The sequence below is a fragment of the Epinephelus moara genome, chromosome 20 (assembly GCF_006386435.1).
Source record: "Epinephelus moara isolate mb chromosome 20, YSFRI_EMoa_1.0, whole genome shotgun sequence".
In the NCBI taxonomy this organism is placed as follows: Eukaryota; Metazoa; Chordata; class Actinopteri; order Perciformes; family Serranidae; genus Epinephelus; species Epinephelus moara.
In genome coordinates this window covers 31,006,406-31,025,279 of record NC_065525.1, presented here as the reverse complement: position 1 = coordinate 31,025,279, position 18,874 = coordinate 31,006,406, and the positions used below count along the sequence as shown (strand labels likewise).

General features: G+C 39.2%; 2 protein-coding genes across 2 annotated transcripts; both read right to left on the bottom strand.

The window, feature by feature from the left end:
- Positions 1–9,364: 9,364 nt before the first annotated feature.
- On the bottom strand, positions 9,365–12,789 carry bpgm (2,3-bisphosphoglycerate mutase). The gene is made up of 3 exons (XM_050073141.1): positions 12,681–12,789; positions 11,554–12,176; positions 9,365–10,984 (listed from the first exon to the last, which is right to left on the bottom strand). The coding sequence occupies exons 2-3, from the start codon at positions 12,152–12,154 to the stop codon at positions 10,809–10,811; spliced, it is 777 nt and encodes a 258-aa protein (XP_049929098.1). The 5' UTR covers positions 12,155–12,176; positions 12,681–12,789; the 3' UTR covers positions 9,365–10,808.
- A 2,239-nt stretch (positions 12,790–15,028) lies between these two features.
- On the bottom strand, positions 15,029–17,683 carry LOC126407935 (troponin I, slow skeletal muscle-like). Its single transcript, XM_050073224.1, has 5 exons — positions 17,560–17,683; positions 17,299–17,430; positions 16,466–16,555; positions 16,140–16,313; positions 15,029–15,516 (listed from the first exon to the last, which is right to left on the bottom strand). Exons 2-5 carry the CDS (start codon positions 17,407–17,409, stop codon positions 15,430–15,432), a joined length of 462 nt encoding a protein of 153 aa, XP_049929181.1. The 5' UTR covers positions 17,410–17,430; positions 17,560–17,683; the 3' UTR covers positions 15,029–15,429.
- Between the last annotated feature and the right edge of the window lie 1,191 nt (positions 17,684–18,874).

The following is an 18,874-nucleotide window of genomic DNA, read 5'->3' as shown; positions in this document are numbered from 1 at the left end:
CCACTCTGCTATCTTAATAGTTCATATAATATCAAGATATAGCACAACCTGATAACTATAATATAAAGCTACAGCAGGCAGACAGTGAGTATTCTGAGCCAGGCAAAACACACTTAACATTTATACATCAGCTGCAGCTGGTAAAAAGAAAACACATTTTCTAAACCTGCCTTCAGTCTGTGTGTATTTTATCTACAAAGTCTTCTCATTTAAGTCATTAAACATGGAGATTAGATGGGGAGCGCATTCAGGAGCAATAATGGCACCAGCTGCAAAGCAGAAGAAAAAGCAGGTTTAAGGGAGTCTACTGAAAGCATGCAGGTTGCTGGCATATTTAGACAAAGACCACTGAATACATCATGTGTTATGATGTGATGTGTATAATTTAAAAGTGTGATCTGTTTTTATGATTGTTTTAACTTATGTACAGTGTCTTTGAGTACCATGAAAAGCACTCTATGAATAAAATGTATTATTATTATTTATTATCAGCGCAGTTCATACTTAGGCAGTGACTAATACTGGGGCTATGGATTTATGGGGCTATGGCATATTTTTAATATGCTGAAGTTAACAAAATGACATATTAAATGTGATTGATACACAGTTCAAAGTTTACTTTGGACGTCTGCAGTGCCAGTGTTGCCCATCAAAAAGAGCTAAATCACAGTGAGCCCACATCTGAGTCCTTTGTTTCTGAAGCCAACTTGGATTTAGCCTGAGAACTCCTCAAGTGGCCCACTGGAGTTAAGTCTTATAAGACATTAGTGCTCGGTATGCAATACAAAAGTTAAAAGCCTTCCACTAAAAGCCCCGTAATTACATCAATTGCATGGTACTTCTTTGTGTCTTCATACATCCCAGCATTGTGTACACACACCATGTGCTATTTGTATATTGTCTGGCTTTGTAATTACTGGCTCAATGATGGCGTCCTTACGGAGTGTTTTATATTGTATTAATCAGACATCAAAAGGAGCCAGAAGAAAAGCATTATGTTCTGATAAAGACTCATTCTGATGCATGATTAACATTCGGTTTGGCAACTTACAGTAGGGCTCACATCTTTAATCAGGAAATGTTCAGGAAAGACATGCAGGCAGCTAGATATTAGGAGATCTCTCTCCTTCTCTTGTAATCATTCCAGTACAATTTGTGGATGCAACAAAGGGGAAACCAGGAAATATAAACATAATTTGTTCTGGTAGCATATTTATGATCCCAATGTTCTATGTTTCCCAGTTCATTATCCCCTTACTAAGACATATTAAGAACTTTCAAAGAGTTTTATATCCTCAGCAATGTTGTTGTTTTTTTTGCCTTGGGTCAAATGTAAAATGTATGTTTCCCTCGATCAGTATGTTGAAATCACCCACCTACTGCTTATAGCCTGCTGATGCCTTGAATCCTATGCCCTAAAACTTGAAGGCAAGACAGGTCCTTTTTTTACTTTGATAGCTTCACAGTGGCTGAACAGATTTTTACCATTCAAACGGCATTTGAAACTTCAATCTCCCCTCATTTGTTTGCAATTTAGACTGCGATAGCCCTCACCGATGTCTCACAGTTGATAGTTAGTTTATATCAAGAACACAGAAGCCTGGGAACGTCAGGATGACCCTGCTAATACAGCTTTATACAAGAAAAGTCAGTTTACTCTTGGGCTTACAGTTGTGTATTTTGCTCTTCTACTTTTACTGTGTGTGCTTTTAATGGGGACCTAAAAGAAAGGTCACCATTTGGGAAATAAAATTCACTATTTTTTCCCAAGAAATGGATGAGAAGATTGATTCCACTCTGTTTGTGACAGGATCAATTATACAGCAGTAATATTAAGTATTATAATTACACAAAATTTGTTCCAGCTGTTATCACCTGACACGCTCAGGCCTCCATAGTCAATACGTGGTACAGACAACACTAGAGTCCACGGGTTACATGTGCACCAAATGTGAAAGTATCACCAGCAGCAGGCTAACTTAGCTTAGCCATGTTACAGGGGATAACATGCCAGACTATTTCTTGATCAGCACCAGTAACTTCCTGGAGCCTCCACTTGTTGCAGGCAAACAGTTCTTGACCAAGAAATAGTCTGGCACGTAGCCTAATCCCCTGTAAAACTGTGATGTTATTTTAACACTTTGGTTTTGGTTTTGAGAGACAAAATAACGTATTTGACAGTTAGTCTATACTTTATAGGATCCATCATCATCAACACTATCATTGCATCTGTTCCCCAATACTGCTGATAGCTGTCTCTGACCGTTATTGGGAGTGTTTAACTCGCTGCTGTGCACCAACAGATATACACTGTAGTGAGAGTAACAAATATATAAACACAACATTTAGAATATTTGTTTAAAATCTAATTCTGTACGTACTTTCACTGTTGACATTATTATACTGGTTGATTGTAAGGTTGGTAATTCTGGAATTGAAAGAGATCTATTTGTTGCTCTCTCTGTAAGATTAATGTACGATCCACATATATATGGGTCCTCAGACGACTCTAACAGCCTAAGATCAGACAAGGTTCTTGTTAAAAGATAAAGAAAGTGCTTCAACACACTTATAGGTAAACAGTTGCCTGAGAGGCGTTTGCAATCAATCAAGAAGCCGCAGCTGCTTACTCCACATGACCAAACATGGTCACGTAAGAAAAAGTCCCCCGACCAGGATACAAATTCCACACAGTTTAGAAACCACGACATACTGTAGTGGTGACCTTTTCTGCTGCTCATTAAAATGTTTGTGTACAGTTTGGTTTGAGAGGAGTGTGAGTTGTTTTGTAGTCGATAACCATCAGCTGGTAAAGAGGAAATTTGGAAGCATCTTATCATCTCTCTGCAAAGTCAACAGGACTCACAGACTCTTCAGCTCCTCACTCAGTGCCATGCAGCTCAGCTTTGTTTAAATAAGCAAAGGGACACAAGAGGTCAGCTGTACCTTTAAAAGATGAAAATTGTGCTTACTTGTTATTTTTTGTCCCTGATAACAACTCAAGAGTGTTAGCGATTGTTGAAACTGTAATAAGATATGTTAGGTGTCACAAGAGGATAGATTAAAGCAAATTCAAAGCTGAGTTTTAGTTTCCTCCTCGAGTGGGGAGTCAATGGAAATAGATGCAGCTATGTGCACTCCCTGTTCTGCATCCCATCAGCTGAGATGGTGTACTCGGCCTCCTTTTAAGGAAGTACACAGGCAGTGTTAGTTGTAGTGTCCCAGCTTGGCAAGGTGCAAGGGCCATGGACAGTGAGCATGGTTTACTCTAGGAAATACCTGCTGCTATACAAAGTGGCAATCCAAGAATAACTTATTTCCATTGTGATTGCTAATAATCACATTCCTATAATGCTGCTCTGAGGCAGAAAGTATGACTAGAGGGCTGATTGTCATTGTTACTGTCAATGAAAGGAAAATCACTATGGCTGTTAGAAGCTGTTTGACACAGTGGAATAGAAACAGCTGGACATCTAAACAACTTAAAGGAACAGTGTGTAAGATTTAGGGGGATTTAGTGGCATCTAGTGGTGAAGACTGCAGTTTGCAACCAGTTGAAACTTCTCCCAGTTAAGTGGATACGCTGCTGTGAGCATTCATACTTGTGCTGTGGTGTGTCTGTGTCACTTCCAAAACACTAGTGGGCTTAATAGAGACAATTTCAAATACACAAACACAAATTGCCTTCACTATAAATTGCAAGATTCACAGACAAACACTTGTCTTTATCTGGACACATTTTCCCCACAAATACAACATGCTAACGTTATTAGCACAAGCCTATGGCATTTTACATTATATAAATTAGCCTAGCAGCTAGCGATCTTTTCCTCTTTTTATATAAAACCAGAGACAACAGCAACATTTAACAAAGGTAACAGTACATAATTTGGCTCCATTACAACTCACAAGGTTCACAGACAAAACAACTGTACTATACTAAACATTTTCCTAACAAATGCAACATGCTAACGTTATTAGCACAAGCCTATGGCATTTTACATGGCATTGTATGTTAGCCTAGCGACGAGTGGAGATTTTCTCTTCTCATATGAAACCTGGATAAATCCCTGAAGGATAAATCACACACAAGACTTAAAATGCTATTTTGTGAAGGCTTTATTCTCTTTACAATATATTGTTTTTTATCCGTGAAATAAAAGTATATAAAAGCTTTGTTTCCACCGAGGGAAATGGTTTCAGCTTACAAATATAGACAGGAGGTCTACATCGTTGTGACGTGTAGGCTAGTTACATTTCTGGGGAGATGCACGTCAGGCTACGGCATAGGCTACAGCGTCGGCTCCATGCAGAGCCTATGCTGTAGCTACGGCATCGATTCAACACAGAAGTATAAATTCCACATTAGAATTCCTTCAGTGTTCATTGTTTCGGAGGTTTTCACCAGGAGCCGAATTACCTGCAGAGGTCTTAACCTCCCCAAAACAAATGGACCAGGTGATTAAAACCAGGAAAAACACTGACTAAAACAGTTTTATGTCACAAACCAGTGTTTCTCTGATGCTGTTCGGCCCATGGGAGACAGGCTGCTAGCTCTGCATTTGCCAATGTGTGCTCACCTATTTTTCTCTGATAACTTAAGATCCAATCGTTCAGGAGGTTTAAGGTCTCTTCCTCTCCAAAACAAACGCAACTGGTGATTTAAACTGGTAAAAACACAGAATAAAGCAGTTTTGTACCAAAAAATCCAACACTGCTGGTAGCAGATGGGCTGCTAACCACAGTGACTGATGCAAAAAGTGTGAATAGCCCTATCTAGAGCCAGAGTTTGGTTTGTCCGCTCTGTGCTAATGTAGAAACATGACGGTGCAACATGGCGATCTTCGTAGAAGGGGACGTGCTCCCTATGTAGATATAAACAGCTCATTCTAAGATACGGAAGACACATCGATTTTTATTTTCAGGCTATTATACACCAAAGAAAACATACCTGTTATATTAAATTCCATTTCTTATGATATATCTCCCTAGATCCTACAAACTGGATCTTTAATCCAACTTATAAATTATTACAGTATTGATGTAAGGAATGTTATTTCTCCTCACATCTACTCAGACTTGATGGCAGACTGATTGCTGATGAATGACTCCATTAATGTCAGAGCCACTAACACTCACCTCTACCCCTCCTGTAATTTGCTCATGTGGAAAACCATTTCCTCTCCTCTTTAGAGTGTTCCACCTGTACAACTACAGAGCAGGCAGCCTCCCGCTTGTTCCAATCACAGCGCTTTCGAGCCACAAAGACTCATTTGTGCTCAGACGAAAACATTAGCAGCTGAATCTCCCCTGTATTCGTTTCTCTTTTGGCAAAATTGATTCACAAACACTCTTGAAGTCAAACTGTTTAAAAAGCACTCTTTGCTCTTGTACACAAGACGGCTCATATCCTGCTCTCTCGTCACAGGCACCATGCAGACGTCGGTGTTTGGATCAGGCTAATTTGATGCAGCTCTTTAAAAGGGAGACATACGTCCACTACAGCTAAACATGTCATTAAATACAAATCTGTGATCTTTTCTTCTTAACGTTGTTGTTGTAAAACTGTGTGTTCACATGAAAAACCTTTACACTTAATGCACAAACATTTCTCTGTACATACACAGCTGTTTTCACTCTCATCATGCAAAATTATCTTGATTTCAAGTCATCAAGAAGCGGAGAGGATGCTCTAAAATCCCAGACACATTTCCAGTCCCCAGAGAGTCTGTGGTCATAAACTCACACACTCCATCCCCATGTGGTTGTAGCCTTTATCTTCAATACCATCTAAGGAATAGGAGTCTGACTTGGCATGTCCACCACAGCAAACAGCTTTTCCACAACCAGATGTCTGCACAGTGTTTCAGTAACAGAAACTTAAGTCAAATTATAGCTTGCTGGACAGAGCAGATGCAAGTCTTACACCTCAAGGACGCCAATTTGCAGAGGCATAGCACACAGACAAAATGCACGTGTTTCAGCTTATAGTTGCTACATGTCATTATGTTAAAGCAGTGCAAGTCCTGCTTTTGTAATACCGTACCATGCAGTGCCTTCAAATTCTGATCCCTCTGCAGAAGAATGATTCAAGCTTTATATTTTCAACCTCCCAAAAAATCTCATGAGGAGTAAACTGGATGCCCTTCACTGAAAGGGACTGACAAGTTTGCATTGGATCAAATTCAGTGACACTTCATGCACTGCAGAATGTTTGGATAAAGGAGTTACTCCCAAAGTACAATCAAGTGATAGTGTTAGGGGTAGAATATACATCTGCAGTAAAGAAATGATTCCTTAGTTGTCAGTATTTATAGCGTTTGTGCAGAGAGTAAGCATTTTTCCGCCGTCTTGTCCAGCTGTTACTCTGCCCTAGGATGACCCCTCAAGCCAGTGCACACATTTGTATAAAGGGAGACATTTAAACATCCTCTAAAATCATTTCACATCTGTTCATTTTGCTTTTTCTCTGCATTTTCTTTAAGTTCATGATGCATATATGGATAATGCACTTGCAAGGTGTAGTTTGACACAGGTGTATCCAGATTAAATCACATGTAAAATATTATTGAGGTATCTGTATGACATATAATCCTAATTTCTCACAACGTACGAGTTACTGTCTGTTGAATTTAAAGCAGCTGTCCCTAATCTAAACCAGCTGGTTGAGTTTAAGTCTCATTAACGAGCCACCTTGTCATGACATCAAATGATGTATGGAGACCAGCGCAAATGCAGCAGTCATTAGAGCCAGTAATTATCTGCTTATCTCTGACTACAAATCTCTAATTCTTCCATATAAGTCTCTCTAAATATAAAAAAACCATTTGCAAGTTATAATATATACACATTATTATGATCAAACTCACCAGGCTGACAGACCAAAGTGACTGTTCCTGCTGGAAATCAGCAGAGGGAGAGCACCCAGAGGTTTATAAGCACATCATGCAGCGTACAGCCCCGCCTGCTCAAGCTGCAACTCTGAGATGTTCACACAGGGCTGACTGTGTGTGTGCATGTACAGAGTGTTGGGGAGTATTGAACATGGAATTAAATACGTAGTTAAACTACATTTTGCAGTAGCTTCATATTTGCATATTGATTCATATAGTTACTCTTCCATTTCTTAAGTCCTTAACTACTGAAACTACAAACAATTTTGGGCCATAAAAGGAAATGAGGGATTTCTTTTCATGTTACCATTGCTTCCTCACTGTTATTGAACCCCATTTGACCACAATAGTCAGAAGTATTGATTATTACTATTTATTAACAAATGTTTACAGAGGTTATTGCATGCTATTTCAGGAGTTACCTGGCTAACTACGTTACCTGCTCGGTGCATTTCGCCCACCTGAAGGCAGGTGACTGACTGATGGACACTGTACAAAACCAGAGCTGACATTTCTTGCACTTTACCATGAATAGTAGGGTATTTTATTGTTTTGGTTTATGACCTGTAAACAAGTGGGCACTTTTTGCAATAAACTCAATTGAATGGTAGTTTTTGTCCACATGTGGCTTTTTGTTTTTTTATTTTGTATCACATGTTTTGTATTCATTTGTTTTGTTTTTTTCACAAAGTGGTTCGAACTGCTTTTTCCAAACAGCTTTAGTGAATCAAACTAGAATTCCCCTTGGGGTAGCTTTGCTGTAGTTCAACCTCTTCCGGTGTGAAGTAATCAGTAGCTTGCGAAGCTGTATGCCTTTAAAGTAGCTTCCCCAACACAGCATGTACACAGTTTAACTTTGGGGATGCATTTTTAATGCCATTGATTCCTGTAGTTTATACACAGGTAAATATTCCTGACATAAATTAACTCTTTGTACTATCAATCTTCTGTAGGTTCTATTAGGATTTGATATTTAACAGAAACAGTGAGCACAGCCTAAATCAGGACTCTTTAGTGTCTTTCAGGCAAAGGACCCCTTAGCTGAAAGGGAGGAGGAGGAGGGACCCCCTACTAAATATTTTGTATAACATATAAAATTGAGTTGCACTTGAGATAATTTTCTAATATTTTCAGTTCTTCTCTAGTTCTAGCTTGTCTGTACCTGCTTTGTCAGCAGCAGTTGTAGCATAGCTAGTTGCACTAGCTTCACCCTCTGCCCTTTCACTGGTGGTTTCTGAAGTGGACAGTATGTCAGAGACTCACGCTCAAAAAGTTACAGAACAATCCACTGTGGCTCACAGGAGTATCTGCATACACTTGCAATAGTAACACAGCTAACTGGCCAATATTTTTAGTATGCAACTGTTAGTTTTGTAGTTCACCTAACGTTTATGGATAGGTGTCGCACGGTGAAAAAATAAAGGTGCCACACAGTGATTTAGCATTAGCTGGCTTACATGATTGCACAAGGATCCATTGCATCATTAATGTTGTGTGCAGTACATTGAATAGGTTTTATGAATATGTAAATTTCTCTTTGCTAATAATGTGCTGGACTCATGTTAATGTGTATTTTCAGACACATCTTAATAAAATAAAACTAAAATAAAATAAAACTTGTATTAACTCATCAAGCAGTAATTTGGCGCCCCCCCTGCAGGAACTCTGAGGACACCATAGGAGTCATGGACCCCCTGTTGAAGACCCAGGGCCTAAGTTAAAGTCTTTTTGAGAAAATTATAAACTATGTCTCAGGGTGGGATCTTTTCTACATGATCTTGCACCTCTAAACTGCTGTATGTAATACATAGAGGTTTTCTGGATTCTTAATAAAATGTCCTAAAAAAAATAGTTTATATCACTTTCAAAGCAATTCATGAACAAGATTAATTCATCTTACACTCATTTTCCTGCTGTTGTGAATGCAGGTTTGGTTAAAAATGTAAAATGACAGGTGTACTTCAGATGCCTGCCTAAATGATGCATCTCTGCAATGCGATGTTGCCCACTGTGGTTCATACAGTATAATGTCTACCAGGATACATGGTGCCATTGCTGTAACATAGATGGAAAACAAATCATGTTGGTCACTGTGTCCATTTAGAAGTGTTTCCATCCAATTAGAGGGTTTCTCCCTGACTCTGTCCCTCTGGTTTGGCCAAATGACAGAAATGGTTGAGAAATGAGGAGCCACTCCTCTGGATCCATCTGCGGTAGCCAGACAGAATCAGTTGTTTATTGTTCTTAGTGGGCTCCAGGCAACCAGAGTTGGAATTGCAGCTGTACTTCCAAAACATTATTGCTGTCTGTTTTCTAATTTGCTTCTGTTGCCCCATCACACAATTTATTACTAAATATGTGTCAGTGTGACATCCGACATGCCTTCCTGTTGCGAAACCATCAACTGTCTGATAACATGAAGCTTCACATTAACTCAAAACAGATAAATACAAATAACATTTTAGGAAATTCTGAATTCTCTTTTATTTCATCAAGCAGACTCTCATATGGAAGGTAAGGTGTGAACAGCAGGGAAGACATTAAATCATCTTACATGAGATTACAAATATATCACTTTTCTACTCTTTAGTATCTACAAATGCATGTTCTTAACTTATCCCTTTTCCCCTGTTGACCTAACAGACCAGTGTTCAACATAACAGTGGCAGTGAAACACAACTAAACAAACATGAGACACAAATAATGCACACAGTGCTGTAAACCTACAAAAAGAGACAGGATACAACATACAGTACAATGACATAGCCTGTGTCACACACAGCAGTAACGTAAGATGGAGATAACACTGTTATAAGACTTATTTTTGTAACATTTCCTCACGTACATTAAGCAACATCAAATTGCACATGAATGCTAATAATTTAGAAAACCAATGGAAAAATTAACTCTATTTATGCAAAATAATGGTATTTACCATTCACAGTAGTTGCATTTAATTAGAAAGGGGACTTAAATAAAATAAAAAACTCATAAAATTCCCAAAAAGTGCAAAGCATGGACCAGTTATCATACCAAATAGCCAGTGTTTTCAACTCAACCTATTTTGTGTCAGAGTCTATTGTCTGTATAAACCTCAAACAAACAACTTCAGCTTTCTTGCTACTCTCACTGAGTACTCAAATTAAAAGTAAGAGTGAGTCATGTGTGTGGGACAGTGGAGGATTTCTGTGGTGTTGCATATTTACAGCATGCCTGTGCCTCACAATGTCCCCGTTCTTAGAATGAACAGCCTGGCTATCGATTTCTATCAGATAAGATTTGTTAACTGAGTGCTTTTATTTTTAAATAAAATCAGTAGATGACCTGTTTGATGCTCAACTCGTAGTAGTGGCTGAATTTGCACACTACGTTAATACTGAAGGCACGTGTTTAAATGTAAGGGAATATTCCCTAAAGCTTATAAATGTAAGAGAGAAAGCGTCTTTTAGAAAGAAGCGACCTTTTCCTCTTTCAGGATATGACACATTTTAAGATATTTTAGCTTTAGCACATAACTATTTATCTGCAATGTGGAGTCAATGAGTCAATAAATAAATAACTTTAACTCTCCATACAGGCATAAGCAGGGACAGTTAGCTTAAAAAAAATCAGTGCTTACACATTAAACAACTCAACACAGTACCAAAACATTTACATTACAGTACTTCATCCTGCTCCTGTCGGACCATTCTAACCTGTGACACACTTTCTGTCTCCAGGCCACTGTTACACATACAGCAACTCCACACCTATCCTTTAAATCTTATTAACCATTTGTTGTTGTCTTTATTGTTTGATGTTATATATTATCATTATTTGAGTATTTTCAAAACTTTTCACTGTGCCTAAAAAAGTGTGCACAGGCCAACAGTGCAGAACTCAGCTATGTTAAGTTTTACAGCCAGTTTAATGTATTCAAGTTGACGGTATAGCTTTTCCCTGGTCCTCCACCTTTTTAATCGCTGCCTGAATCTTCGCCTGGTCTCCCAAGAGCTGTCGAGGTTTCACAGGCTTGAGGTTGTCGTCCAGCTCAAGCAGCACGGGTATCCCTGTAGGCAAAGTCACATTGGCAATATCGTCGTCCGATATACCTGTTGAAATAAGGACAGTAATATTAAGATCACACTAGACAAACTAGCCACAACAAGGCTTGATAACCACGGATGCACCAATTCATATTTCCAAACGTCGCTATCAGTTGATATTTGCCTTGTCAACCATCATGGGCCCATAAAATGACATCTACCAATGGCAGTGGCTGATGTTTTTCTGTTGTGTCACCTGCATAAAAGCAGGGAAAACATGTTCAGTATGAACAGAAATCTTCCCTGTATGTATATATCTTGTGCTGCATAATATTAAGCAACAGCCAATGTGTGTCCTGTGGCAAAATGAGCCTCCAAAGCTTACGAGTGTGATGAAAGGTCAGCGTGGATTGAATAGCCACAGCCAAATGTAACATAAACTCGCTGGCCTTTTTACACAAGTTCAACTTTCCATTTTAGGGACTGAAATATGTCCCTCCAAATTCAGTGACCAACGACGAAAAACAGCAGCCTGCAGAGTCCAGAAGCTGTTGCTGAATTCAATTGAATGTAATCACTGCACAAACACAAAAGCTGAGAGAGAGCACTGTTCATAATAGCTTTCAGTAACATACCTTCCAGGTGTTTCAGCAGAGCCCTGCAGCTGTTTCCATGAGCCGAAATGAGCACAGTCTTCCCTTTCCTTATCTCTGGCACCACAGTGCTGTCCCAGTATGGCAGCAGCCTGTCCAACACCTCCTTCAGACTCTCTGCTCGTGGAAGCTTCTCCGTTGGCACGTCACAAGTGCTGTATCTGCGGTCATTGTAGATTTCCAGGAAGTAAGGGTGGGATTCATCAATAGGAGGCGGAGTGATGTCGTAGCTCCTTCTCCACAGCTTCACCTTTTCCTCTCCATGTTGTTGAGCCATCTCCGCCCGATTCAGGCCAATCAGGGAACCATAGTGACGCTCATTCAGTCTCCAGGACTTCACCACGGGGACCCACTCCTGACCCATAGCCTCCTGCACCAGCCATGCTGTCTGGACAGAGCGGCTGAGTATGGAGGTGAATACTAAGTCGAACTTGTAGCCCTGCTCTTTCAGGAGCCTGCCACAGTCCTGGGCCTCTTTCACCCCATTCGGGCTCAGCTTCTGGTCAACCCAGCTGCAGAAACGGTTCTCTTTGTTCCAGGCCCCCTCCCCATGCCTCAGCAGAAAGAGTTTGTACTTGGACATCCGAAGCACCAGTAGCAGAAACCTGCACACATACAGCAGAAATTAACAGAAAAGTTATGCAGTTAGTGATAACAAAAGTGAAAATCTATTATTTTAATAAAGTTATCTCCAGCTAACAGTGTATAGCCTCATTTAGACACAGTTCTGTGTGTCTGATCTGGGTTCAGGGACAGGTAGGTTACTTCTCAGAGATAGTGCCAGCAAAAGGTCAGAGGTTGTCTTAAAAAAGTGACTGGCTACAGGCACATAGCTTCAGCAGCTATCCTTATTAACTGGCTTTACTAATAAGCAGGACACAAACGGTTACAGATAACTAACGTTAGTATTATGCAAATATTTCACTGGATGCTGCGGCAAAGCAAACCCATGAGGATGGATGGACATGTTGCTATGTAAGTGACCGTTAATACAGTGCGTATTATGGCCTCTCAGACCGACATACAGACAAAAGCGACGTATAAAAACAAAACTACATGAGGCAACATTATCCCAATATGAACAGAATGTAGTGAAAATGATGTCTTACCCCGTGTGGGTTTTAAATCCGGCCTAAATGTAGCTAGTACAGTCGTCAGTGTTGACAGTTTGTGGCCGGCCATGTACAGTAGTTGTTCCCGTGAACATCGATTATTGACAGTCTGGTCCTCCAATCAGAATGGCGTATATCGCAAGTGGGCGGTTCCTTTGTCAAATGTTATGCCCATATTAGGAGTGTTAGTAACGGCCGGGCACGTTCACAGCGGAGGGAGAAGGAGGGGGAAGAAGGGGAGTGACCGTTGATGGATGTTATGGAGAGGTACTGTGTGTTAGCTAGCTAACTGTTGATGTTTTGTCCTGTGGGCTTAGTGGTTTACAGTTTTGAGAGGATTTGTGGTGTTTATAAGAGAAGGGCGGCAGTTTAAGACAACTTTGTCCACAGGCAGAGACAAGGGACACTTAATGTAAGCTTTTGTACCCGCCTGAAATGATGCAGGTGTGTGAGAAAACAGTGGGGAGAATATAAATATGATAAAGTGGCTAAAGAACAGAAGTCATTTTCTACTAGCTTTGGTAAAAACAACGTTTTTCACCTCAGCATAATTTAGGTAAAAGTGAATAGTGTTTGAATGTTAAGTTACATTGAAGCCAAGTTTTGTTTAACCTGCCTGAATACATTTGACTGCTGCACCATTTTATATACACACACTTGCCTTTGTCATTTAAGTTAAAAGTTTAGTGGTAAGGATTTAGGGGGATATATTGGCAGAAATGGACTATAATATAATTAGTATGTTTTCTTTCATGTATAGTCACCTGAAAGTAAGAATCACTGTGTTTTCGTTACCTTAGAATGAGCCGTCTACACAGAGAGTAGGCCTTTAATCATGGAGTCCACCATATTGCACCGCTATGTTTCTACAGTAGTCCAATATGGACAAACTAAACACTGGCTCTAGATATGGCAATTCAAGTTTATGAATCAGCCACGGTAGTAAGCAACCTAAAAAAAATTTAATGAGTTATTTTTTAAAAATGTAAAACAGATTTTTTCAGTTTTTTTTTTACCGGTTTAAATCACCAGGTCCATTTGCTTTGGAGAGGAAATTTTAATTTGGCTCTCAGTTTAAACCTTCTAAATTACGTCCAGATACAACGTAAAAGGTACCCTGAGTGCGTTGGTTGTTGATGTTGTGGGACGTTGTGTCAAGTAATGCCTGTTACATGCATTATATTCTTTCAAAGTACACTTCTGTTTTCACAGGAAATTTACCGTTTACAGACAGTCTCTTTCAAAATAAATGCACAACGTCAGGTCTCACTCTGAAGTCATCAAATGCCAGCGCTTGAGCAGTGACTTCCAGCATCAGACACTGAAGAAAAAAGCTGTCCTTCGAGTCGGCATGATACACAGCCAGTTGTCGTCATTGTGTAAAGGTGTCCGGCAGCAGGACAACAACATAAATTAAGGGGGTGAAAGTCCGAGGAGGGTGGGCGGGAGTTGATGGGTCCAACAACCACCGACTTTCGCCTGGGAGAGGGGTGTTAGCTTCTTGTATGATTGTAAAGTGAAACCCTGCTCTTTTTTTTATGAACCCAACCACATGCCTTTGTTGCTGAATGAAATAACTGTCAATTCTTAGTGCTGTGCCGATGTATGCAAACTGTACATTCCCTGTGAATACAGAAGTGTGTTTTAAAAACAGACAATACATATTACAGGCTGAAGTTGACATGGCGTCCCAGAACATCAACAACCAATGCACCCAGGTACCTACATTTGTCCACAATAATCTTATACACCAGAGATCTTACAGTGGGGGCTACCAATGGACAAAAGGCATGGCAAAATCTTCACTTACAGACATGACTATGATGATTTATACCATCAGATGATGACATGATTTGTACAAGTATACAAATACCTAAACAGTGCTGTAAGAAGAACTACAACATTTCTGGTTTTTTTTTTTTTTTTATACATATTTTTTGGGCCATTTTGCCTTTAATGGACAGGACAGGTAGGTGTGAAGGGGGGAGAGAGAGAGGGGATGACATGCAGCAAAGGGCCACAGGCTGGATTTGAACCCGGGCTGCTGCGGCAACAGCCTTATACATGGGGCGCCTGCTCTACCACTAAGCCACCGACGCCCCAACATTTCTGTTTTAACACACAGTGAACCATTCTTTTTTGAGCAATACCATTTCCTTTTTATTCATTAAACCGTCTCCCCTCGACATAATGTCTAAAATTTATTGCCACATTCATTTTCACCGATCCTCAGTTTATGTGACTCCATGAACACTTGATTGCCAATATCAGCTGCCCTTTGAATGTGTATTCATTTGATCCAACAGCCACTTTCTTGTCTTAAAAAACACAAGAATACACAGAAATGTTGTTTTATGTTGTTATCTATTATTATTGCATATAGCAGAGGTCAAAAAGCAAGCCAGTAACAATACTACAAGTGACCTGGACAGCCAGAAGTGGTGCTGTGTTTATGAATCATATGCATGCCAGGAACTACAACAGCAATACAGTGCTGTAATATATACATATGTTTTTCATAATACATCATACATTATGTAAAAAACTATATGTATTATATAAATTAATGCAAAGTTAAACACCTGCCACTTAATACAGACACTTGGAACTGTGCCAAAATGTATTAATTACCCTGATCTTCACTTCATTCACTGTCTTTATAAAGTGAACAGCAGTCACATGATTCAGTGTTTCCACCTGTTGCAGAGCAGCAAAACATCTCCACAAAAGAAATTCACCATGAAATCTACTGCCCAGCATCAAACAGCTTCTTTCTGCCCTCCATACCAGACATGGCATCCACGTTCTTACGCCAGTCGGTCACTTCCTCTTTCTGTGGGGTGAGAAGATGATGGTTTTGAATTAGCTCAGTTAGATTTGAACACACCAGGATGTTTGGAGAATGAAATCCCAGCACTAAACATCGCACCCTCAGATACTGTATAATTGCATTCTTACTTCCACCGCATTTTTGGAACAAATGAAACCCTTCTCAGGTTGTTTTAGTCTACTTTCTAGTTCCTTTAAATGCATTTTAGTGTGTCAGGTTTCACATCATTGTTTCATTTTCTATCTTTAGCTTTATCATCTGTGTTAATATCCTGGATTCAGGCCGTTATGAGGTCAGCAAATTTCAATTTTTTGTCAAAAGTTTGGTACCCAGAGTTACATTATGTTATGCTTTTATCCAAAGTGGCTGACAATAGCCATGAGGGTACAACTCAAATAGCACATGAATCATGCAAGCACGTCAACTTCATCAAATATGTTGATTTACATCCTTCCTGTTTTTGTGTGCTGTGTGTTTTATGTACACAGGACTTCCAGGAAATAGCAGCACTTACACTGGGTGGACTAACCTCAGTGAATTAAGTGAATTGAATTGAAGTGACACCACATTACATGATGTATTAGTTAAAGCCAATACAAACTGTGTTTAAGGCCAGCAGCCCTCACCTTCTCCTCCTCTTTCTTCACAGTCTTGAGGTTAGCCTTGAAGTCGACAGACTCTTTGACCTTAGCGCCCAGCAGAGCTCCCAACATGGCGTCAGCAGACACCCTCACCCTCTTCAGAGCCGGTCTCTTCATCTTGCCCTTCAACTCAAAGATCTTCTGAGACAGGTCCTGTATCTTTTGCCCACACAAAACAACACCAAACCACTCTCAGCATTACCTTAAAATGTTCCAGTACCCAATGAATATTCTTTATATACACCCTGAACCCCTGGAATTTGTGTAAAAAAAGATATAAACCAATGGGATTATTTACAAATATGACTTACCTCCCTGGTATTTTTCATCACTTTCGAATCAATGTCATATCGCTCTTCATCTACCACATCGATTTTCTGGTGAAGCTCCTTGCAAAGAGTCTGAATGGAAACATTTAGTATATTAAACTTGTTTAAGTACCGATTGCCAGAATTTGTTGGAGCGTAACTGGTCTGTATGACTTCATGGAGATACTGACACAGTAAGGAACAATGCAAAGAGACAGTGCAGCATGGGCAGTGATTTGTTAATAGAATCAAAATTAAAACACGTCACAAAACCCTTCCTCAGTATACCATGCTTTACCCACCAAAAGTTTCCTGGGTACCACCCTTTTGAAGGCAATATAGTCCAAAATGTTTGAATCAAGCGTAGTGCACTGGAGAAGAATTGGGCAATGTGTTTTGATTTGATAGATTTGCACATTTCATTAAACACATGCAGCATTTGATGACTTTGCTTTGGGTGGTTTTCATTGGAAGTAATTTCTGGTGGTTCCTATTAAAACTGTGGACTTTGAGGTCTGTGGATTATTCAGAATAACAAAGACATTGTTCTTGGCAGGAGGCATATGCTGTTGAGGTTTTCAGAGGTAATTTTTCAGTGCTTTCAGAACCAAAAACTAAATCACATTCACCCTCATTGTCTTTAGAAGTCTCAGATATCTCAAAACCTCAAGACCAAAAGTAATAGCTTGTGGCTTGATACCACTAGGAGTTGGTGGGGAAAAGTGATTTGCATGAAGTGTCAAGACAGTTATGTGATTGAATGTTGACTTTCTTTTGAGCCAATACCAAAACAAATACTCTTTACGTGCAATGAAATGCTTGAGTGATAAATGTACCTGTAGATCCTGCAAAGACAGGCCTGACATTTGGAGTTCTGGGCATCTCTCAGCGAGGGTTCGCGCTCGTTCGTCTTTTCTGACTTGCTTTTCTTGGTCCAGCATGGTCATGGCCTTCTTTAGCAGTTTGGTCTGGTGCACACACATGAACAGAATTACACCTCAGTCAATCAGACAATGTATGGTTTACAGTACTTAAAGTTTGTAAAGATTTGTACAGCATTATCATCCAAGTCTAACACACAGTTACACATAAAATACCTTCAAGAACAGCCTGCGAGATGCCGAGATTTTTGGCTTTGGTTTCTGTAAAAGAAAACAATATATGTGTCAGACTTCTGGTAAAACATGTCAAATATCCAACAGAACATAGTAAATTTCCTAGTGTTCATTTTTCTGTTGTGTATTGCACATTAGTCATGGTATGATTCCAAAAACAAAAATGACGGCACAAGTTGATTAAGGTAAGATAATTTGACTTTATCCTTTATATTTTAACTTTATATTTACCTTTTCTTTGGATTATATTTCTTGCAAGTGTCAAATTGATCAATAACGGGCTGGGCGATAAGGAAAAAATTAAGTATCACGCCATTTTTGATCAAATACCTCGATATCGATATTGTGATGACAGGGTTGACGATGAGATTTTGATGAATAATCATCAGTAATGCGAATATAATGACTAAGTGGGTAAAAGCAGCCAGAACAGTCTGGTAAATTTAGAAATTACATCACCAGGAAAAGACAACAATTGTGATATTACATCATCCAAAATCTAGGAAGATATCTAGTCTGGTATCAGAGTATTAATATAATATCAATTTATTTCCCAGCCCTACAATCAATTCCATGTACAATCATGGCACTTATGCATATTTGGTTTGGAGCGAAGAATGAATAATTCTCATAATCTAACACAAATGCCGTTTTTAGTCCCACAACTGACTCAAATTACTGTATATTTAGGACATTTATTCTGTCTCTGACAATAGAATCAACTCACCGCAGTCCTATCCAGTTCGGGAGGTAATTTTTAAATTTCAAGAAGAGAAAGAGAAAAGATGCAATTTGTTACATTTGACTATTTCTTGTAATAAAATGTGAAGTTAAGGTGCTGTGAAAGTGAATAAGACAGGAGTACTTACCCTTCAGACATGGTTGCAGGTCTGTGTGTCTCCCACTGTCTAATCTCTCTAAAAAACAAAAGAAAATTATTTTCTTTTTGCTTTTTTTTTTTACAGAAGAATACACATCTATCTCAGAACTGAAAAAGCTCAATTCATTACATGCAACTCCTACTATATACCATGGGTTGTCGTTCCATAGCACAGGACACAAACAATGTGTGACATTGTCTGAAGGTCAGTGGCTTATTGACTTTAAAATACTCTCTAAAAGAAAGCAAAAAGTACTTACAATTACCAGACAGTTATCAGTTGAGACCAAAAAGGGCAGGATTCATTTTATTTTTTTGATATAATTATTTTAATGTTTTATTTAATTATCAAGAAATTCTTCATTTCCAAATCATGACAGTTAAATAACACCACAAAATTCTAAGCAATCGGAATGG

Excerpts from the sequence above, each read along its gene's own strand:
- LOC126407935 (XM_050073224.1), bottom strand. The coding sequence starts at position 17,409 with ATGACCATGCTGGACCAAGAAAAGCAAGTCAGAAAAGACGAACGAGCG. Across the intron at positions 16,556-17,298 it reads TGTCTTTGCAGGATCTACAG|ACTCTTTGCAAGGAGCTTCA; the intron begins GTACATTTATCA and ends GTTTCCATTCAG. Across the intron at positions 15,517-16,139 it reads TGAAGAAAGAGGAGGAGAAG|AAAGAGGAAGTGACCGACTG; the intron begins GTGAGGGCTGCT and ends CTCACCCCACAG.
- bpgm (XM_050073141.1), bottom strand. The coding sequence starts at position 12,154 with ATGTCCAAGTACAAACTCTTTCTGCTGAGGCATGGGGAGGGGGCCTGG. Across the intron at positions 10,985-11,553 it reads TCTGCTGAAACACCTGGAAG|GTATATCGGACGACGATATT; the intron begins GTATGTTACTGA and ends TTATTTCAACAG.